Source organism: Sinocyclocheilus grahami, unplaced genomic scaffold, assembly GCF_001515645.1.
Source record: "Sinocyclocheilus grahami isolate Dianchi unplaced genomic scaffold, SAMN03320097.WGS_v1.1 scaffold2327.1, whole genome shotgun sequence".
In the NCBI taxonomy this organism is placed as follows: domain Eukaryota; kingdom Metazoa; phylum Chordata; class Actinopteri; order Cypriniformes; family Cyprinidae; genus Sinocyclocheilus; species Sinocyclocheilus grahami.
In genome coordinates this window covers 19,923-43,663 of record NW_015507506.1, presented here as the reverse complement: position 1 = coordinate 43,663, position 23,741 = coordinate 19,923, and the positions used below count along the sequence as shown (strand labels likewise).

Sequence of the window (23,741 nt, the reverse complement as noted above, 5' to 3'; positions counted from 1 at the left end):
ACCTGTGGACAGTGCAATGCAGTCAGAGCAGGGTTGCCAAGTCCCCAGTTATTACACAGAGCTGGGCTACTTTTAAAATGTTGGTGTGAGTTTTTACATAATACATGAATTATATCTGACAGAAATTATGCTATTGAAATATTTTACACATTTAATATTCTACCCGTGATAAAACTGTGCTAGATGATGAGACGGGTTAAGGGGATGTTTGTGAGGAAGGGAAAAGTGGTAGGAAGCTCCTTTATGAAATCAGGTCATTTTTATGATTATACTAAACTATACAGTAGTTCTCTAGTTAGAAATTGTGTGTAATGCGTAGCCGTGACTGAAAAATATCTATTTTAGGGATGAAAGTTACACATTTTGAGTCAGATCTGGCAACCTTGACTCACGTCACATCAGCTAGAGGAGAGGAACTAAGCTAAACAGGCTAAAGAGGACTGTAATTTACCTTTATATTGGCTTCATTTAACTATAGACAAGGTGAACTAATTACAAAGAAAATCGAAGTTCACATAATTATTTCATTTTTGCATTTATTTAACTTTTCCATGTTTAGTAACATTACAGTTTACCCTATTCACTTTATACATTATACACTTTAGTTACACTCTGTTATGTACAGAAATGTCAAAAACTTTTTTTTTTACTTGAACACATTTTGACAGTCCTTTTTATTCATGTTTTATTACTGAATATATCATACTCTCGTTTGCCGTGACATTTTGAGGATGTGGTGTGATGTTTTGCGGATGTGTCGCTGTTGCGTAGATCACTTCTGTCCTGCTGTCTGTTGTTGGTTCAGGAGACTTAATATTGGCATAATAATCACAGTCTGTATCCGTCACCTGATTGGTCGAGTGGGTGTGACGGGGATTTGAATCAGGCTTCTGATTGGTTACTGTGGCATAAACAGTAGAGACTTGTGGGCGGGTGTTGAGATGTGATGCAGGCGTCTGATTGGACGAAGATGCTGCAGCGATTAGATCACAGGGTCCAGGGTCACTTTTTGCAATCTCATCCATGTGGATACTCTGAAAAACAACATATGCATCAAAAATGTATGCATATAATACTGAATGTTCATCAATGAACAATCATTTCTGAACCTCTACAGGTAAAGATTTGATCACCCACCTCCGTGTTGTGCGGCACATTTTGCTGAAATAAAGCTGAACGGAGCATGAAAAGAGAGAAAAGACAAAGTCAAATCAAATCAAATAGTAAAAAAGTACTTTGTAATCACACATAAATGGTTACCTGTCCCAGATTTCCTTTTCCTCTTTTTCAGGATGAGGAACATTCCAGAACACAGAACCAGAACCAGCAGAACCGAACCCAGACCGCCGGCGACAGAAGCTAGAGCTGTATTATATAATATTGGAAATGTATCATTATATCGTGTAACCAACGTGAAACCGCAACGGTAAACCTCGACTCTTCAGAGGAAAGCGCTTCTGTCTGCGGCTGATGTGAAATCAGGGTAACCGCATGAAATCTGATGTGTGGACTTTTATCATGTTCATTGTGAGCCACAAGAGTTCAAATGTGTCTCTACAAATGTTCAAACCAATCGCTTTTCTCCAGAATATCTTATTCTATTTCATGGCTGTCAGAGGCCAAAAAAAATAAAAATGTGGGTGGGTCCTCCCCCAGAAAGAGTAGATGCCATTCCCTGTATTCTGGTGCCTTTTAATTAAACAATTGCTTTTATAGCATAAAACAGGTGCCACATACCTGGCAAGGTTTCCCAAAAATTAACACAGCAACAAAAGTCTAGTAAGTTGTTTGGAAAAACGTCATAACTATCAGCATTATAACAACATAGTATAACTGTAATTCAATGCTGCAACAAAGACTACATGATGCCTTTAAAGGCAACAGGCGAACAGATGATGAACATTCAGTTAGATAGCAGCTTGTTTACTGACAGTATGTGAGCACAGCACACAGCCAGACCCAGCTTGCAGAGATGCTTTGTTTAGCTTGCAGCAGTGAAAACACGGAATGGAGTTTAATTTATATGGACTCTGAATGAGCCAAGCGGAATGGATTTGAGGAAGCAGCAGTGTGGAAGTCAAGGCTGTAGCTAAAACGCAGAATGGAGTTTAATTTATTAGGGCATTCATCAAGTGGAATGGATTTGACTGATGGCGCTCTGAAAAGTGAACAAACATATGTGCTCCATTAGAGACGGTGAAAGTGAGTGGGTCCAGTATCATTGGTCTTAAGAAGTGGTCTTGTCCTACATACAATGGTTCGACGCCCATGTTCTATGTAATCAGTGAGGGCACCGGTGCATCATGGGTAGTGTAGTCTATGTGCTTACTAGTGTTTGGCTGATCGAGTTAAACTGTAGTATTTCCTGTTCTTGTTGCTTCGCAATCTTTTTGATGAGTCAATGACACCAAGAGAAAAACACCAGTGAAATGTGAGTGTGCTGCTCATGCGGTAAGAACATGAACACATACAAACTAAGCACTACATGTACACAAACAAACCCCTCCTATACTTTTTATGAATATGAAAATTTTTAATTTATAATTTCTATTGAAGACACTTTCTTATCCAAAGCAAATTAAAGCAGATTATAACAGCAAGGGCACTGAACCTACAGTCTTCAACACAGATGTAGATCTCAGACACTGTATGTACAGTAAGACACTGGACACGTTTAATCTAAAAGCAATCATCTAATAAATGTATTCAAGTACATCTAGAAGCACGATATTCAAATATTCAATAACTAAGAGTCATATAGAGTGACAGACAGATGAACTGACCTGTTGGTGTGTGCTGATCTGTGTTGCTGGTGGGTTGTGGATGTGGTTCTGTTTTGCTGAAATATGATGGTGTGGTTGAAAAAGTACTGATAGTTGAAACCTCAGTGGTCTTATTAACTGATGGATGACATGAAATATCAACTTAAAGTCATTTATTCAGATGAATTCACACTGATTTTCATTTCAAATTAATATATTCTTTCATGAAATCTCTGACTTGATGTATTTTATGCTGAACACACTAAAGTCTAAACACACAATCAACTCAACAGTACAATATGAGTCAACTTACAAGATTTAATGACTTGGTCACTCACATTTTTTATTACCATCTAATACAATTAATCGCTTACCCTGTTTAACTAGCAACAAAATCTCTGAATAGACATCAGTTAAAGTCCTGTCCACTCCACACCAGTATTGTCCTGCATCCTCAGATCTCAGATCAGTGATGGTGACGGTGAAAACTCTGGCCGTCGTGTCGTCAGTCAGAGAGAATCTCTGGTCTTCAGCTGGAGATCCTGATTTAACCACGATGTTTCTGCTTCCAAAGATACACTCGCCTTTACACAAATACTTTGGATTTGATTTATATCCAGATTCATATGCACATCTGATGTCTGCTTTCCCTCCTCTGTATCCTGTGACTGTAACTGGAGCACCTGCAGCAACTGAAAACAGAAATATCATTATACAGAGCTATTATGTGTGAGCAAGAGATATTATCAGACCAAAACAATAATTTACACGTATCATCCATTTGAGACTGAAGGTCATGTAATAACAGGGTAAAAACAAAGGAACATGTCAAACTCTGCACAAAAGCCCTGAGTCTTAAACTCACCTGTACAGATGCTGAACCAGACGAGCAGAACGACACACATGCTGAACATTTTACTTAAATACGAGCCCAAATTCTGTGTGACAACCGTTACAGTCTTTCTCTTTCACTCTGAGAGAACTAATGCAGCACCATCATTTCCTTCCCCTTTCTGTCTCTCTTACCTCATCCAGCTCTACATGACATGTTCACAGAGACACCGGTGTTGTGTAATAGGCCCTATTCGGTTCCTGTGAAGAACTGTTCCCGTGGATGGAGTTTACGTGAATAGTCATTAGTTCCTCTGTTGTGGGCGTGTCCTTGAAACAAAGAGCAAACGAATGGAACTGAAAATATTAGTGCACGCTCCTCAAATGGGTACTTGTTTAATGGATTATTTTGAACAGGTAATGAAGTGTCAATATTACACATTAATTAGCATTAACTGCAACAGTGCCAAAACAATACAGTTTGTGTAATATGATGTAAGCTGTTTTGTTTGATTGGTTACAGGCACACAGCAACACAATCAATACGCTAATAACCTATCTTACCTAATATAGCTTTTACTCTTTAGTGTGTTTAGCATTTTATATATTTTATTTGTGGGGCTTTATTTTGAATAGCTTGATTTGATTAGCCTACTTAGTTGTCATTGGGGAATAGTAGAGTTTGTATGCAACTATGCCTGAAACAAACCACTACAAATGTATCTGTGGCCTAATAAAATTGGAGCGAGCATCCTGTGTCATTCTTTCTTTATTCTTTTTTTTTTTTAACCAGTTTTTACCAGCCTCCACAGCCCCATCAGTATATATTTTTTAATTATTCTGAATATCAGGTACAATTATAATTAAAGTCACACTAAATGCACATTTATTTATGTTACATATTTTCTCCTATTATTATTATTATTATTATTATTATTATATTTTAAGTTTTTTTTTTTTTAACATCAAAAAGCTTTCCACATAAGCCTGTTTGGGAATTACCAATCTCCAAGTACTAATAGATTATAATATATTAAAAGTAGAAATCCACCCAAAATGACAATTCTGTCATCATTTACTCACTCATTTGAAAACAGTATGATACCAACCTGTAGAGGGCGTGATTTAGCACAGCTCTCCAAACAGCATGCTTAGGGTAAACGCAATACTAATTTACACTTGGCTTCCCAGCGGGCTTTTAATCTTGAAAAGACATCAAATTGACATCAAAACTGACGTCACATATGCAAATCAAACTGACGTCAAAAACTTGACATGACATTGATTTGATGTAAATTGAACGTCAGACATATTGGGCTACATACCCTGACAGCACACGTACATCACAGAGACGTCTATTTGACGTCTGCAAGATGTATTTTTTAGAGTGTTTGCTCATCTGCAATACGTCTATAGGACATTTCCTATCAGATGTCAAACAGACGTTTAGAAGATGTCTTTAAGATGTTTATGATTTAGAGTGTATGTAAAACATACATCTTAAAGACGTCTATCAGATGTTTGTACACAGCAGATGCTTTCCAGATGAAGCGATCTTTAACAGACATCTTGCAGACGTACCTGTGTTATCTAGGTATACATTAAACTAATTTCACTGTGGATTAACTTCCTATTTTCACCCAATCACCACTGGAAGAAAATGCCGTCCAAACTGAATTTAAAATGATGTTACAGCATTTTGATCAAGTCTTGACTAATGTTTGACGTCATATTGATATCAAGGTGCCCGCCGGGTTTATTGAACTGTAGATGAGGTGTACAAAGAATACTTCAGTTCACATTATTGTTTTTAGTAACTTTTCTTGTTAGTAACGTTATGCAGTTTACAAAATACTCATAAAAACTCAAAATATTGATTCATTAAAAATATGCAGCTTGTACCAGTTTTTTTTTTCATGTCTTGTAACATCAGTGCAAATGTCTGTGGAAGAAGCTTTGACAGTCTTTTTTATTTATGATTTTTCGCTGAATATATCGGGCCGCCGTTTGTCTTGATGTTTTGCGGATGTGTCGCTGTTGCGTAGATCAGTTCTATTCTGTTGTCTGTTGTTGGTTCAGGAGACTTAATACTGGCATAATAATCACAGCCTGTATCCGTCACCTGATTGGTTGAGTGGGTGTGACGGGGATTTGAATCAGGCTTCTGATTGGTTACTGTGGCATAAACAGTAGAGACTTGTGGGCGGGTGTTGAGGTGTGATGCAGGCGTCTGATTGGACGAAGATGCTGCAGCAACAACATCACTGTTTAGAATCTCCTCATACATACGGTCAGCCTAAAAACAACATACACAATAATATTTACTCGTTTGATGGTGGTATTCACTGCTCATTAATAAACAGTAATGTAACATGTATTTCTGAACCTCTGCAGGTAAAGATTTGATCACCCACCTCCATGTTGTGCGGCACATTTTGCTGAAATAAAGCTGAACGGAGCATGAAAAGAGAGAAAAGACAAAGTCAAATCTAATCAAATAGTAAAAAAGGACTTTGTAATCACACGTAAATGGTTACCTGTCCCAGATTTCCTTTTCCTCTTTTTCAGGATGAAAAATGTTCCAGAACACAGAACCAGAACCAGCAGAACCGAACCCAGACCGCCGGCGACAAAAGCCAGATCTGTATTATATAATATTGGAAATGTATCATTATATCGTGTAACCAACGTGAAACCGCAACGGTAAACCTCGACTCTTCAGAGGAAAGCGCTTCTGTCTGCGGCTGATGTGAAAGCAGGGTAACCGCATGAAATCTGATGTGTGAACTTTTATCATGTTCATCGTGAGCCACAAGAGTTCAAATGTGACTCCACAAATGTTCAAACCAATCGCTTTTCTCCAATATACATTACATAATCAAATAGGGGACAGTTGCATTGTGGGTAGTGTAGTTTGTGTGCTTACCAGCGTTTGGCTGATCGAGTTGAGCTGCAGTATTTTCTCTCATTGATTTTGTCATTTCACTTTGTGTCTGAGGAGTCACTGGCAGAGACGAAAAAAAAGTGAAATGTGAACGTGCTGCTCACAATTAAAAATGAACTGATACTTTGGATAAAAGTGTCTGTCAGATGCATGAATGCAAACGTTAAGACATCATGGAAAACCCATGCAAATAAATGCTGCGCTCATGTTGAAATCATTTAATTACGAAATGATTTTACTCTGAGCCCTTCACATGCAGTCTCATAAGCTGTAGAACCAAGAAATGGCTACAGGAAGCACTGGTTGTAATAAAACGACACATCAAACATTCATTTATTTGACATTTGAGGCCACCTGCCATATTGTTTTTTTTTTTTTTTACAGATGTTGAGGTGTTGATGAAGCTTCTAAAGTCTGTGCAAGTTTGAGACATGAACTGTCTAGTCAGAACTAGTTGAAAAATCGTAATTACGGTAATCGCACCACTATCATGAAAGCAGCATTACAAATGTGTACAGAGGCTCAGGAGAATCAGGCTAACTATTAATGCTTTGATTGAAATTATGACTGAAATTGTGTATGTAAACACAGTGACTTCACATTAGCAGTAGTTTTACAAGAATGCATGTGAGTAAAGGTGTCTGAGGCTGAAGTCAGTGATTGTGTGTGTTCAGGAACCTGCTCCGGTGTGGTCAGTGCTGGTGTTTGTATACGGGCGAATAGTGCTGGTTGAGATCTGGACTGGTCTTGTTTTCTGTGGAGCTGAGAAACAAGCTCACATTGTTTAAATCAAACATATACATTAATAAAACAACTATTAAATACAGCATGAAAACTAAGCATAGAGGATGAAACAGACTGTTGTTCAGTACAGAATATCAATCACCTCTGACCACATTCAGCTTGATTTGTTTATAGTCTTCCCATCCAGCTCTACAGCCGTACGGTCCAGCATCTGCCATACTCAGGTTTCTGATGGTCACTGTAAATATTCTCATCTGATGATCATCACGCAGTGAGAATCTGCCATCCAACACTGATGACTCTCCTCCATCAGATGTTAGTATAATATTATTATCTTTGTAAATTCCTTTCTGGAAGTATTTGTAGGATTTTTCATATCCTTTAGCATAAGGACACTTAATGGTCGCTTGTTCTCCTTCTGTTCCTTTCACTGTAATGTCCACACACACTGAACTGCTCACTGCACACACACACACACATACACACACACACATCAGCACACTGCTTTACTCACATACACTGATAAAATAAGCCCTATTTATTGACAATAAACACTTTTTTATTATCTTTGAGCACTTACCCATCAGCAGAAACACAGAAACTGTCCGTAGGAACTTCATTTCTTCATGGGTTGAGTTCAGAAAATCAGTGCGATACTCTCAGCAGTTCCTCAAATGACTTAAACTCAAATCTCCAGTAATGCTGCCAATGCTGCTCTCTTCTATTGGTGTAGAGTAAAACATTAAGTTTGTTGCTCATCTCACATGATGAGAGTGAAACACTAGCGCTTACGGACTGTGTATCTGTGTTTCCATGTGATGTTGAGGCGTTACGTGTGAAAAATGACCAGGAAATGAACCGTGAACTCACAAACCGCAGCCTGTTTCCTCTCTGTTTCTGTTCTGCCTCTAAAACTTTCAAGTGCTTTTCTGTAGCCCTTTTGCTCTTTTCCAGCTACAAACCCATACAGAATCAATTATAGATTAAATAAATAAGCTAATAATGAAATAAATTAATAAATAAATATTTTGTAATTATATTTTTAAATAAATAAATAAATATAAATATATATATATATATATATATATATATATATATATTTTTTTTTTTTTAATATATTTTTTAAAATATACAAAAAATAAAACACACACACACACACACACACACACACACATATATATATATATATATATATATATATATATATAGCATTTAAAATATATTTGACATTTATACTGTATATTTAAATCAAAGAAAATGTCACATTTTGAAGAAAAACTTGTGAACATAACACATTTTAATAAACTTCAGCAAGAAAACAATAAGATAAAAAATATTAAATATTAAACATTACAAAATCATTATAAATCTATTATTTTTCTCTAGTAGGCCATCCACATTTGTATTTAGCCTTAATGTAGGCTACTGAAATGTATTTAGAAATATATTTTGGTATATGAAGGTTGAAACTAGATACTAGATACATATATATAATTCAAAAATATAATTGAGCTTCACTGTTTATATTATATTTTATATTTACCTTATATATATTTCAAAACATGTTAACAACATGTCAAATATTTCAAATACAATAATCCTTGCCATAATCACAGGAAATCATGTTAATGATCAAAATTAGTTCTATCATCACAGAAATACTTTCAGCTCATTATTCACATTAAAAAATAAAAAATAAATAAAATCAAGCGTTGAGGCGAATGACAAATACTTGCTGGTTATTTTCTGTGGTAATTGGCAGCACGGCAAAGATGCTGTAGGTTACAAAGACTGTAAATAATCCAGAGTATTGCTTGAACATTACAGTCACACTTTCTGCATCACATCAGCACTGGGAGAAGAGTTGCATTGTGGGAAGTGTAGCGTGTGTTTAGCTGAAGCCTCACAGCTCTTCCTGTGGCTGTGGTTGAACTTCCTGTTTGGTAAGTAATCAAGCAAAAAGGCCTTCTAGTAATATTTTCATAAAGCTAACCATTGTTATTAGCATCTCAATGGCAGCTGCTTTCAGGAGCCTCCATTAAATGTTGCTTGCAAGGATTTCTCAGAATATACAGCTACTCTTGAATGGTCATCAATGGAGGAAGATGCTCAGTGTTACATTAAGTTTAGGTCATGTGAGATAAATATAGTGCAGTCAGATGTGCAGAGGTGTGTGTCAGGAGAAGACGTCTGGGGTAAAGGACAGTGTATATTAAAGAAATATGAAAGGGAAGAATACGATCTGACCTGTTGAGGAGATGATCTTTCAAATGATCTGTGATTGTAATGATGCTGGATGGTGAATTCATGTTTGATGTGCTCAAATAGGCGGTGTGCTTGAAAATGAAAGCAAATACAGACTGAGCTGTTATACTGACACAGTAATGCATATAATAATGGATTTATGACAAGAGACACTGGAAATGTAATATTAAATATCTGGTACCTGGATGGAGGGAGGATGTTGAGATCTGGACTGGTCTTGTTTTCTGTGGTGCTGAGAAAAAACGTTCAAGTAAAATAAATATATTTATAAAACAATCATTAACTACAGCATTAAAATTAACATAGTGGTTGAAACAGACTGTTGTTCAGTACTGAATATCAGTCACCTCTGATCAGGGCCGAGGGGCAGTGGCCCAAACCAAAAAAGGGGCACTAGGGGGGTGGGTGCTTGTTAATACAAATGATCCAGTTGTTACAAATATACAATTAAAAGAGAAGACAGCACACTCTGTAATAATTTCAGCCTGCTTCTGCCTCATCTTCATTGGAAGTAGGGGAGAGTGGGGTAAGTTGAGCCAGTGGGTAAGTTGGCCCACCCCCCGTTTATTGGCAACTTTACACTTTTACTGTCATGTGACCATGTTTTTTGGAACCACCCATCATTTCTGCCAAACTGTGGAAAGGATAAACACATGGGGGGAACGGAAGGCAGCCATTTACTTTAAAAACTGTTTTTTTTTGCTTGTTAAAGTAACATTTTAGCATAACAGATGTAATGGTTGTTACATCAAAGCAAATTTATTCGGGTCTAAAAATATTTATGATACATATAGGTTATTTAGCAACATATAAAACCATGCAAATCATTTAGCTAAATATTAGCCTGAACTGATAAGCAACAGTAGCTATTTGTTTTCCAAAAGGGCAGCTATGGGGCAAAGTGAGCAAAATGCTGTGGGGTAAATTGAGTCAGCATTTTAACTAACCCCACCATAAGGCACTTAAGTTGAATCTCTGAATTATAAACTGGTGTTTTAATGTGATATATTACTGGTTTAGTTTATCATATATACATATGTTGTAGTATATTTGATAGGGACAGTGTACAAGTGCACCACATCCTTCTCTTATAAGAACCAGAAAATGCTTGTCATCGCATTATAATCAGATATATCTTCCCACCTGTAGTCCCTAATGTCCTCTGTTTAGTCTGTTTTTAGGAAGGCTACAACTTTAGTGGTCAACATTTTGTTTCAGAAATGCAAACAATTAAATATTTAAATGTCATCTTCATTTGGTTGGTTTTATGTTGTTAAAGTTAACTTCATGAAAATAAATATCACTGTTTGTAAAAGGAAATTATTAAATTAGTTTTTTACTTATTATTTATTTCACATGGGTTTGAATCAGATTTGGTCAGATGGTCATTTTACATCCAGATGGTGCATCTTACCCACTGACTCGACTCGGGTCAACTTACCCCTAACCCAGGGCAGACTGAGCCATGGGAACACTTTTATTATAAGAAGCCATATTTTTAGAACCCTTTGTCATAGATACATTCTGATAATTTAAAATGATAGGAATACTTTCATTAGGATAGGCTAGGATAGATACTTTCATTGTACTTCTGCATCATTTCAACTTATCTTGAGGACCACATAAGTAAAAAATGACCAATCTTACCCCACTCTCCCCTATAAGTATTAGACATTTAATTGAATATTTTACAGTATAAATTTATAGTATATATATGAATAAACAACTCATTTAGAAAATTAGCATATTTTAACCATTTATAGGCCTACTATTAATATGGTTTTAATAAAATATGATGTGTTATAGATTACTAGTGTCAAGACAAGTGATTATAATGGGAAATATACTTAATTACAAAAATGTAAGTGTGACAAACTGCTAAATATTCTATATGATGATTTAGCTGCTGGCTTGCTGGAGCTTTGTATTCATGTTTGCAACGTTGAACTGCCTTAAGCATCCTCCCTTCGCTCTTTCTCTCTCTGTCTCTGTCTTATTTTTTCCGAAGGCATTTATTTATTTATTTTTGTGCGTGCCAACAACAGCTAATTTTGTGTTATTTATATTAGATCTGATCTGGTACAATAATTTGCTGACTCCTGCAGCTCATGTTGGATGCTGACCGCAATTTCACCAAGTACAACATGTTCCTGGATCAACATCCTTGTGTCTATCAATCAGGTCAACATCCAATCAACCAATCATAATTGAGGGACACATTTTCTAGAAAAGTCAGTTTTAGGCTTACAATCAGGGTTAAATGCTTCTACACCCTTGTTATTCACCTATCATTTCCCTCTGATTTTAGGAATAAATTAATGGTAGGGATCAAGTTAGGTCTATGTTTTTGGACAGTAATGTCGATCCAGGATCAACAAAATTTGACTTACTTGGCAAAATCACGGCGACCCTTTTGGAATGTAGGGTTGTCATTTCCACTTTTTTTTTCCTGATGGAAGTGGGCTACTTTTAATCTGTTGCCATGGGTTGATTTTCCCCCATGGGTTAAAGGTTTGAAATATTGCATACAATACATTTGACTTGTATTGAATGCTTGTATTGAAACATTTTTCATTCTACCTATGATAAAACTGTGCTGTTAAGTTTTGTTAAGGAGGGCCACTGGAAGGTTTTTAGCTGTGTTTATGATCAATATGAACAACAGTGACTATAAAATATGTATTTCAGGAATGGAAATGACATATTTTGAGTTTTTATTTTTGAGATATGGTCATTGCACTACTTTGGGCACTGCTTTAACCACCAACCAATCACACCCCAGCTCCCCGCCCCCACTGTCCTCTTTTTGGAAATCTAAAATATGATCACCCTATGTAATGTATATTGTGTCTATATATTTGAAACATTTGAATGGACTGATAAAGGTAGCTGTGAATTATTTCTGTTGAAGCACAATGTCGTTTTGACTAGAATAATGTACCAAATCTAACTCGTATAAATATTACTGTAGTATAGAAAAATACTATACGCACATTTATCTGTGAAGTCGAACTCTGTGACGCCAAACAACTTCCATGTGCAAAGGATCATGGGGGCCTGAAGTCTCCATCAGTTGTACCCTACGAAATCCTTCATTCCGAAGGGCCCTTTGAAGTGGCACACTCCGAAGTGCCCTTCAGAGGGCGATATATCCCGTTTGGAACACACCGTCTGCCTGAAATTCAATGACGTCAAGGCTGTAATGTGGTTACTAAGGCACACGTGATTCAAGTTGACCGTAACACTTTCTCCAATAGTAAGTAATGCAGACCCTTAACCATTTCTCCTGTGTTTTCCTCCTCCTCTACCTTGCTTTCAGAACAAGAACCACCTGAAGACTCCCTGTAATGAGACGTCACTATCACAATGAGTCTCAGATCACTGGGTTTTGCAAGTCTTTCCCTGTTCTTTGTGTCTTTGTGAAAGTGAAGTTCAAATTCCCAAGTATGATTACATCACATTTTGTAGTTGTAACCTATAGCTATATTTAGATTGCTCCTGCTGACTATATCCAGTCACTAACAAATACTTCAGATGACCCAACACCTGTGAAGAGGTGATGCTAACCATTGAGAGGATTTCGGATGATGCCAACTCTGAATAAACATACAAAACTGCACAATTTTTGGTAAAGCTGCTTTGAAACTTTGTGTATAGTAAAAAGTGCTATACAAATAAATGTGAATTAACGTCATTTAATATCGTCAGTAGGGAAACCATGCATTCACACTATCTGTGAGTGATTGATGCATTCCCATGCAGCACAGCAAACCATGGCGGAGACTATACAAGGACAACATGCTTTTGTATTATACATGTATCAATCCATTGCTGTAAATAAGTGCAGAACAAAAGTCAACATAAATGCAATATATGATTAAATGTGTAAAAACAAAGGGGGTGCACAGGAATCAAAAACATTAAACAAGATTCATTTTCACTTAATTTAATCTTAAAATTAACTTATTTTGAATCAATTTAAGACAACACACTAAACATTGTGTCATTAAGATTAATTAGGCCACATTAATACGTGATTACACTTGAATAACACAAGTTTAAGCACACAATACATATATATATATTTCAAAACTATAGCAAACATGGTCTTTAACCAAGGTAACTTTAGCCTAAAACATGTTAATAAGGCAGGTAACAATAGTTGACCACATTGATCCTCAAATATTAGCAGATTTTATCTTGTAAAAACAATATTGATATAACTACATATACTTGTTGATATATTTTATAAATGTTGTAAATAAATGCATTTATTCCCTGTTGAAAAAAAACAGCATATGCTGGTTAGGTATGTTTTGAAGCATGGCTGCTGGTTTAAGCTGGTCATAAGCTGGTCATGTGCTAGTCCTGAGCAGGAGCTAGTTTCTTAGGACCAGTTTAGGACCAGCACATGACCAGCTTAAACCAGCTCAAACCAGCAGCCATGCTTCAAAACATACCTAACCAGCATATGCTGTTTTTTTCAACAGGGTTTTCGGTAACACTTTATTTCGATAGTCCACTTTAGACATTCTATTAACGGTAAGTAACTTTGCAACTACATGTCAACTAGCAGTTAGTAGAGTATTAGTAGACTGTCTGCTTAATATTTTCTAACACTTTCTTTGACAACTTATTCTACTAACCCTAAACCTACCCTAACAGTCTACTCTGAGAGTTAGTAGACATGTAGATGCAAATTAATGAGAATTAGTTGACATGTAGTTACAAAGTTACTTATAGTTAATAGAATGTCTAAAGTGGACTATCGAAATAAAGTGTAACCGGGTTGTCTACTAATGACCAAAAATTGCAGTTCTGTCTCTGTAACTCAGTATATCAAGTGCCTTCCCTGAACTTCCTGGAACTATTTGAAGTCTACCTGAATCACGTGACGATCAAGCGTTTCAAACTTCCACTGGCTCGACTGACCAATCACAAGAGCAGAGACACTTGATCCCCGTCTCCAAAGTCTCAAAAGTCACCTTGAGGAGTGAGCAGGGTTTGAGAGGGCGTAGAGGGGGTCAAGCGCAAGAGCACTTTTTTGCACGCGGATAATGTTCTGTGCGCTCGCAGTGCAGAAATGCTCCATTGTGCGCTACTTTTGAAACTTTTAAAACGCCATACATTTTCTCCTGCTGCAGTATTGCTAGGAGCGGGGACTTGAAAATGCGGAGTGGAGCTGCAGCGGCCGATTACAGGGCACTTTGAATGTCTGTCGCTCCGTTCCGCCAAGTTACATCGATCCAGTCTGGCTTTCGGTCTGTCGGTTATTCACTCATAAAGTGGCATCTGTTTTTCATTGTCAGAGAAGAAATACGAACTAACCTCAAGAAAAGTAAGTTAAGAACTTGTTTATTGAAATGTTGTTCTTCAGAACAACAACAACATTGCAAGTTTAATACGGTGTAGTATAATAGCCTAAGCATTATAATAATCTGACTTGATAATTTGTGTTTTTCTCTTGAAATCGTTTAATAGGTTATTAATGCTGTTCAGTTTTTGTTAAACTGTAAAATTGCACAACTAGGCACCTTTCATGGGAAATCTGAACTATACTGATACCTAAGGTTAAAAATGTTAAAAATCTAAATGCAGCAGGCATGATACATTGTATAAAGCATAAAGGCAAAAACACATAAGGGATTACACCCTTTTATCAATTAACTCTTTACTTCCATTTTCACATGACTATCTATACAATTATTCACAAATTATATCAGTCAAACACACTTGTCAATCATTCAGGTCTCGGCCCACAAATTAATATGTGAAAAAGCTGTAAAAAGTTTGCTGTGAGTCCAAAATACTACATCCTCTTCTTTTTAAGCCGAGTTCGAAAAAGACAGACAGAAAGAAAGAAAGAGAGAAAACATTAATAATGATATATTTAATACAGGCATCAAGAACATTAGTCATGAGGAAAGGCTAATAAGTTGTGTATTTTTCATTATCTAGCGCAGGGGTTCTCAGCTCTGGCCCTCGAGATCCACTTTCCTGCAGAGTTTAGCTCCAACCTAACCTTGACCAAACCCACTGCCAGTACCTTTCTAGTGATCCTGCAGAGCTTGTTCAGGTGTGTTTGATTAGGATTGGAGCTAAACTCTGCAGGAAAGTGGACCTCGAGGGCCAGAGTTGAGAAACATGATCTAGCATGTGTTCTTACTTACTGGAATATTTTCATAAACAGAAAAGTTCAGTTCAGGTTCACAAACATCAGGGCCACGTTGAGCAACCTTTATGAATGAAGAGACAAAATCAAATCAGAACTGTGTTATATACATTTCCGTACACTTAGTCATAAGACATTTGCTATTTTCACAATGAGATTGAAGAGGGTTTAATTTCCTTTGGCTACAGGTGAAGAGAGTTTAGTCTTTTGTAGGAAAACCTCAGCTAAAACACCTACCATTTCATTTGCATACACAGGTTCATTCAATTCAACATTGCAAGCTTTGTGCCGGTCATGATGAGGACTGGAATGATTCACCTTTGCCATTAAAAAAAAGAATAGAGAGAGAATAAACAATGTCTGTAATCATCTCAATAGATAAAGCCACAAATTCAGACTTTCAGTCTTTGAGTTCAATTACCTGATCAGTAAATTACTAATAATTAAATTAATATCCTCACCTGAGCTTTATTTCTCTTTTTCATCCACCTGCATCCCCTTTAAAGACAATGATTTGACAGAATTACAGCCAATCACAACTTATTTGATGTTAGTTTAGACGTGTGATCAGTATCACACACACACACAGACACACACACACACACACACACACACACACACACACACACAGACACAGACACATACACAGACACACACACACACACACACACACACACACACACACGCACACACACACTTACCAAATCAGCAATATCGTTATGATAACTGCAGCTCCACAAACCACTCCAACGGATATGTACAAAATCACCAGACGTCCTACAACAGAGACATGACTGTACTCACACGTGACACTGAGACGAGCAGCAGGAGAGATGTAACTGTGTCCATGTAGAGCACAGCTGTATCTGCCTGCATCCTCTCTTCTGACTGACTGCAGCAGGAGTTGATTGTTTCCGTCTCTTCTCTCAGTTAATGGCTGTGAGTTTCTGTACCAGATGAATGTTGCTCTGTCAGTCAGAGTGCAGCTGCTGTTACATGTCAGACTGACATTATGACCCTCTGTCACTCTCTCAGGAGCCTCCACCTGAAGATCTGAACACAACACACACATTATATCTAGTGCTGCTGTCATACACTGATTATTATTCAACATAATGCACAGAAGAAGAGCTCAGCCTCATGAAAGTCACCTGTGACAGTAAGAGTCACTCCTGGATAACCAGTCCATTTTCCACCAGGTTTATCAGTGATGAATCTGAAACAGTACATGTGTTCATCTTTCTGTGTCACATGACTCAGTCTGATGGTGCAGTTCTGCTGTGTGTCTCCCAGATACTGAAGCCTCTGACTGTATTCAGGATCCTCAGACAGATCTGGAGACTCTTCACCCTGTACAGGGTTTTTGCTCCATAACACTTTCTTGATCTGATGTCCAGTAGGGTATGTATAAGTGCAGCTCATTATCACTGATGAGTCCTTTAGTGCACAGATGTGTGAAGGACTGTAACTCACACCCCAATCATTTTCACTGAAAACATCTGAAATGAGTTTAGTTTTATTATTTAAACGAATACTACAATCAATATCAATATTTGCTAAGTAATACAACAAGATGATTTTGGTATTACATTAATAAGGAAATAACTGGATAGACATAGCAAAGATACACATATGTGGGACTTCATGCTGGTATTGCTCCAATAGTAGGAAAATATATTTTGTATTTTATTAATATAAATAATGGAACTAAATTAACATGTTAAATACTCTTGAGCCATGAACAACATGCACTATTATAGAATGACAGAAATGAAAGCACATACAAGCGTCTCAAACTCACAGTGAATCACGAGGAGAAAGATCAGAGGAAGAGGAGGAGCCATTCTGACTGACATCCCCAGAGCAACACCTACAGCACAGCAATTCCTATAATCCAGTATGCTTGAGATGAAATTGTGAGACGGATATTTTACAAGAAAACATCATTCAGTCTTTCTACCTCAAATTTGCATGTTCTTTGTAATTATTTGTGAAATGTACAGCAGTTTCTCAATGAAAACTGTTTAAAATGAAACCCTTCACCATTTTTTTCAGTCTAGTAGCATTAAAAATGTATTCTTCAGACAAAAAAACAAACCTTGATAAGAAATGGTTCATACCTCAGCGCAGGACACCTCATCAGCTGAAAGCAAATGACACATGAGAAATAAGGAAGGTTTACCAGCCTCATTTATAACCAGAGCTGCATCATTTTCTCCTCAGTTCCTGTGTCTTTTTTATTTTATTTTTACCTCTAGTAACGTACAACTCTAAAAATACACAAGCAAAACAAACACACAAAAAAACATCCTGTTTATTTATACATTTATTTTTGCAGATTTTCCTATCGATCATAAGTACTTTCTTGTAAATGAAAGGCAGGAATAAACACATGCATATTGCATGTAAGCTGGACTTTCATGACACATACTAAACACACGAGTGAAAAAGTACCCAAAGTCTTAAAATACAAACATCTGACACTGACATGTGAGGGTCTACATTCAGGCTGGACTGGGACAAAAAAATCAGCAAAATTTTTGGCCCAAACGGCCCACCACTACGATCAGAATCGGTCTAGTTGGACAACACCCATAAAAATTTAATTTAAAACACACACACACACACACACACACACACACACTTGGACCCCATAACGTTGGGAATAGCAGGTACAAACAAGCTGAACTGGCCTTAAAAAGAAACAAACTGTAGCCATTTGTAATTAGAGGCAACCACTGCATTTTTAATCACAGTCCAAACAAACATGCTGCATACATGTAGCATGAGCAGTTATTTTTTACTTAAATAAGATTGTACATTAACAACATTTAAGGCAAACAGAGTGGTCTGACTTTAGCTTTGTGAAATTATCTTAAAAATGCAAATTCACTCTCTGACAGCAGGTGGTGCTCATGAAACAGCTGCAATATAGTGTTTCCTTGGTTACTGCTGTAAACAAAGCAGTGCTGTGCGTATAAACACTGCTTTAATACTAAGGTGACCATACATCCTCTTTTTCCCAGACATGTCCTCTTTTCGGACCTAAAAAAAATGCGTCCAGCTGGGATATCTTAATCGGCCAAAATGTCCGGGATTCGGCTTTTGCTTTCTACAGTCGCCATTCATTCCCTGCCAGCAAACGTATGTGGGGCCCAAATGGGTGTCACCTGGGCTAACTGGGGCCCAGCCAGTCTTGTCCTCTTTTTCCATGAGGGCCCCACATTCAGCCCAGATGAGAGAATTGCCTTGTCCAGATACCCACACTTGCGGTCTTGGCCACTTGAGAGCGCGTGCGCGCGACAGGAAGCAAGTGCGCAAGACTGTCCCAGGTCTTAAAAACGCCAGAGTGCAGTTCCCTTGACACACACTAAACCCACACTATCGTGAATACCGCTCCGGAGCGGTATTCAAGGCTTAGTCTATCCCATCATGCATCACGTTGTGGAAATAAATCGTGAGACTTTTTGCCGAGATCTTGTGAGAGGTCACGGAAACCTTTCCAATGTATGTGAAATATTAATAATAATTAGATATTACATATAATTTGGTAGTAAAACAAAGAGTTGCATGTTTTATTGGTGCAAATGAGTAGTGGTGATAATTATTTTGTACAACATTTGCAACTGCTTTTTATCACTAGAAGCACCACAAAATGAAATGGTGCCATCTGTTATAGGGACTACTGAACAGACATTTAGAAGTTGATTTTAAAATGCAAAGTATTGACAATAAAAATAAAGCTTTGTAAACACTTGCATTTTTACAACACTATAAGTGTGTCCCATCAGGTAATGAAAAGTTATGCACACACATATAGTCTTCATGCTCACTTGAACACTTGGACCAAATACAGGAAATACGTCATATAAGTAGTCAAGTGGTCAAGTGCAAAAACCACAAAAGTGTGGGTATTTGGACAAGGCAACTGAAATGAACTCTGCTCAGTATGCATACTACAGAGTGCTAAAAAATAAGACTGAAGAAGCACTGCAGTTGATTAGATAATTAAGTGATTAATCGAGTACTGATTGAGCATCAGTGATGAACACATGTGAGACAAGCAGAAACACAACAACTACTGTTGACTTCAGCCACAGCCTGCAAAACAACTGTAAATAAAATACATTAAATATATCAAGATTTCAGCAGAGGAGGATGAAATAACTCCATAAACAGCAGCAGCTTCACTCATTACTAACCAGATTGACTTTATTTCTGTCAGACGACTAGAGAAGCTCTTACTAAGAAATACAGATATAACAACCAATTATATCATTTCACAGACTTTGTGACTGTGAAATTCAAATAGATGAAGAAACTGCAAATTCTCCTTGGATGATTCTGAAGACTTTTGGTGAACTGTGTAGGAAACTTTTTCCTCGTCGAAGCAGAGACCAGGAGACTCTTGGGTATCTTCAGCAGAGTTCTTTATTGAGATCGCGCTGCGTGACGCTGCAGTCATCAAAAGTCTGACTAACATAGTAATACACTGTAGTTTATATACATTTTAAGGGGGCGGGATACATTCAGTAGAGGTGGAGACCTAACCCATAGCATGCAAATGAAGTACAGGCAATCAGCCCGACACCGGCATTTTCCCAGCCTTGATCTCATCAGCATAACAGTGTCATTCAAATGCATAGGTGCTAATCCAATCAGTCTGACAGTCCTAATTTAATCAGTATAACTACTCAAAGACTGGGGCAGAGGCACCAAGAGCCATTACAAACAAAAGGTGGTCATCTCAGTAATCTGGTTCATTTTACTAACAATAGGAGAACAGGAACAGACAGGAACCTCTTGCTACACTTTGCTTAAGATAATAATTTGTATGATGTAATTTACCTTAAATGCTAAATACAATGTACTTCACCTTAGTTTTTCATGTGATGCTATGTCAGAACATAGGATCAGCATATTTTAACAGATTCTTAAATTTGTAATCCCACAACTGCATGGAAACAGTGTTACTTTTGACAGGCATTTTTGATTTAGTCTTAGTCTTTATCTTGAGACGAAAATGCTTAATAGTCTTAGTCACATTTTAGTCACTTGAGTCTTTCATAGTTTTAGTCGATGAAAAGTCATTGCATTTTTGTCAACTTTTAGTCAAACTGCAGTTACCAACATTTATTTTGTTAGCTATTTTATATGTAGTCTTCAAACAAAAATAGTCATTGATTCTTCTCTCTTTACCAAGACCAAATACATTAAGCTTATGAGAAATTTGAATCAAGGATTGAATTTGGAAAAACTTGAATAAATGATGACAATTTTAATTGTTTTATATTATAAATTATATATATACAATTTATAATTTTAGAAAAAGAAGCAGAATACAAATTAAACTCATTTTTCAGATACAGTAGGTTAACATTAATGACACGGATAGGTAACTTAATTAAGAATGCTGTCCCTTTAACCTTTTAGACGCCAGGGATTTTTGGAAAAATGCTGGATTTTGACATCAAGATTTCAAAAGCTTGTGGCTTGAAAGGGCTTAAACATAGAGATCTACTGTAAATTAGAAAAATGTTGGGCATGACCGAAAGTTTATGTGGGGTGTAAATATACTCGTCTAATTAGTATATTATGACATCATTAGGGGCGTCCATCTTGAATTCCATAATATTCAGGAGATAGTAGATATAAAATTGATGTTTGAACTTATTTGCATGTTTTTTTTTTGTCTTTTTATCCTCATTCCAAATGATCAGAAATAAGGAAACCAAAAATAAAACAGGAGAAAGAGCGCTCTGACTGGATCCAAAGAGCAAGTGCTACTTCCAGCCCTATTTCTCCTACCCCTGCTGCCTCTGCCTCTACCTCTAGCAACAGCTCTCCTATCGACACAACGACCACGTCCACCACTGCCACCCCCATCCCCGTTGGGCAAAGGGTCGAACTGATCACTCGTTTGTGCTTCGTGAACACTCTCGCCTTGCATGGCGGCACCATTGTGCTGCAAAGATGTACTGGGAGAAGCACGATTATTAGCCGACCAATCGTCATTTCCAAAAGGCAAATATTTCCCTTCAGAGTCAGAATCGGCGAATAACATTTGCAACACATTCTCACGGTACAACTGTTTATTAGCCATTTGGCAATTTTCTCTCACAAAATCTCACAATTTACTCGCACGCTATGAACTGAACTGCTTCCGCATCAATGACATGATAGCTCACTTGCTCTGCCATTTCCTCGAACACTTTGAATAGGAACGTGACGTAATTTTGGTCTAGAATCGAAGTACTACATGTCTGCCATCCAGTGGTAGGGAATACAAATGCAATATTACACCATATTAGGAATTACAGTCTATTTTATTAAGTATGACGTCTTGTCGCAATTTTGCAACTTTGGAGCTTAGAGGGTTAAGGTAAAAAAAAAACATTATTTTCCATATAATGTACATTATTGTTTCTCCTCTATGCTCCGCCTTTCTGAAACACATTGATTTTTACAAAGCTCATCGTTCTAAAAAGCGAGGTGTGCTCTGATTGGCCAGCTATCCAGTGCGTTGTGATCGGCCGAATGCCTCGAACGTGTGACGGAAATGTTACGCCCCTTAACATACTGTGAGGCCGTCTACCAGCAGGACGAGACAAAACCAATAAAACCCATTACAAATGAGGCATTTGTTGCATCCAGTGGGGACATAATTACTGATTATAATGATGTATATTGTCTTTTTACATATGTAAACATGCGCAAACATAAAACCTCTATAAACCTCATATAAACGTCTGCCTTTGTGATCTTAGAAACAACAAGCCTACTCTACACTGCTCAAAACTCGCATTTGAATCATCAGTGGCAAATTATTTAAATATAAAAAACATACTTACATGCTGTGAGTCAGAAGCGCCAGACTGTCCTTGCAAAGTTGGAACTGCCCAACTTTATAGAAACAGCCTTTGTGCCACAGACGCACTGTAGGCTACTGGTTCAGGAAACAGTCCTCATCCTCCGTAAAATGTGCAGCACACATCTGAATATTTGGGTTGAACTGTTCTGGAACAGTGTTGTAAGTACAACTTAACCACTGATTTCTAGTCATGTCCTCTTTTGGAAGGCCAAACAAAGTAGTTTCGCTTTCACGACAAAACACACAGCGACTCCACAACATGTCAGCGGAGGCAACAGCAATAATTAAAGTTACGCCTTCTTTCTTTGCGTGAACATTTGGGCGCGTTATGCACATTTTCCCACATTGTGACATAGATATGTGGGGGCGTGTTAGAATGAGCCGTTTTAGGTAGGAGTAGTTGACTCAACTTTTTTTTTAAAGAATATCACTTTGGATTTGAGACTTTAGTCTTTGCAACTTTACAGATCTTCTTTATCCACCAAGAGCTTGTAACACTCCAAAGAGAAAGGAGAAAAGTCACATACATAAATGAATAGTTACTGACTTGTTTTTTAATGTACATTTCTACTATAGGTCCATTTGTTTAAGTCACATTACCCTGTTTAACAAGCAACAACATCTCTGAATAGACATCTGTTAAAATCCTCTTCACAGCAGACCAGTATTGACCTGCATCCTCAGTTCTCAGATCAGTGATGGTGACGAAAACTCATGTCGTCAGTCAGAGAGAATCTCTGGTCTTTAGCTTGAGATCCTGATTTAACCATGATGTTTTTATTTCCAAAGTTACACTTGCCTTTACAAAAATACTTTGAATTTGATTCATATCCAGATTCATATGCACATCTGATGTCAGCTCTCACGTGATGAGAGTCAAACACCAGTGCTGACGGACTGTGTATCTGTGTTTCCATGTGATGCTGAGCCGTTATGTGTGAAAAATGACCAGGAAATTAACCGTGAACTCACAAACCGCAGCCTGTTTCCTGTCTGTTTCTGTTCTGCCTCTAAAACTTTCAAGTGCTTCTCTGTTGCCCTTTTGCTCTTTTCCAGCTAAAAACCCATACAGAAAATAAATAAGCAAATAAATAATTTTTTTTTTTCAAGTATATATACAGTGGGGCAAAAAAGTATTTAGTCAGCCACCAA

General features: G+C 37.3%; 2 protein-coding genes and 1 long non-coding RNA gene across 3 annotated transcripts; all 3 read right to left on the bottom strand.

The window, feature by feature from the left end:
* Positions 1–544: 544 nt before the first annotated feature.
* Positions 545–3,698, bottom strand: LOC107574751 (CMRF35-like molecule 6). Its single transcript, XM_016261194.1, has 6 exons — positions 3,628–3,698; positions 3,137–3,454; positions 2,784–2,900; positions 1,261–1,365; positions 1,138–1,172; positions 545–1,034 (listed from the first exon to the last, which is right to left on the bottom strand). Exons 1-6 carry the CDS (start codon positions 3,674–3,676, stop codon positions 675–677), a joined length of 984 nt encoding a protein of 327 aa, XP_016116680.1. The 5' UTR covers positions 3,677–3,698; the 3' UTR covers positions 545–674.
* Positions 3,699–15,716: 12,018 nt separating this feature from the next.
* Positions 15,717–16,497, bottom strand: LOC107574754 (uncharacterized). Its single transcript, XR_001607724.1, has 4 exons — positions 16,420–16,497; positions 16,180–16,216; positions 15,956–16,036; positions 15,717–15,782 (listed from the first exon to the last, which is right to left on the bottom strand). It is a non-coding gene; the product is annotated as an uncharacterized lncRNA (long non-coding RNA).
* Positions 16,498–16,514: 17 nt separating this feature from the next.
* Positions 16,515–17,585, bottom strand: LOC107574749 (B-cell receptor CD22-like; the record flags this gene model as incomplete). The annotated part of the gene is made up of 3 exons (XM_016261191.1): positions 17,520–17,585; positions 16,870–17,217; positions 16,515–16,771 (listed from the first exon to the last, which is right to left on the bottom strand). Coding segments are annotated over exons 1-3 (660 nt in total), but the record flags the coding sequence as incomplete, so codon positions are not given.
* Positions 17,586–23,741: the final 6,156 nt, after the last annotated feature.

Bases quoted from the DNA above. Each gene is read 5' to 3' on its own strand.
- LOC107574751 (XM_016261194.1), bottom strand. From the start codon at position 3,676: ATGTTCAGCATGTGTGTCGTTCTGCTCGTCTGGTTCAGCATCTGTACA. The intron at 1,366-2,783 runs GTCAGTTCATCT...TATATAATACAG, and splicing joins AGATCAGCACACACCAACAG to CTCTAGCTTCTGTCGCCGGC. The intron at 1,035-1,137 runs GTGGGTGATCAA...GTTGTTTTTCAG, and splicing joins ATGTGCCGCACAACACGGAG to AGTATCCACATGGATGAGAT.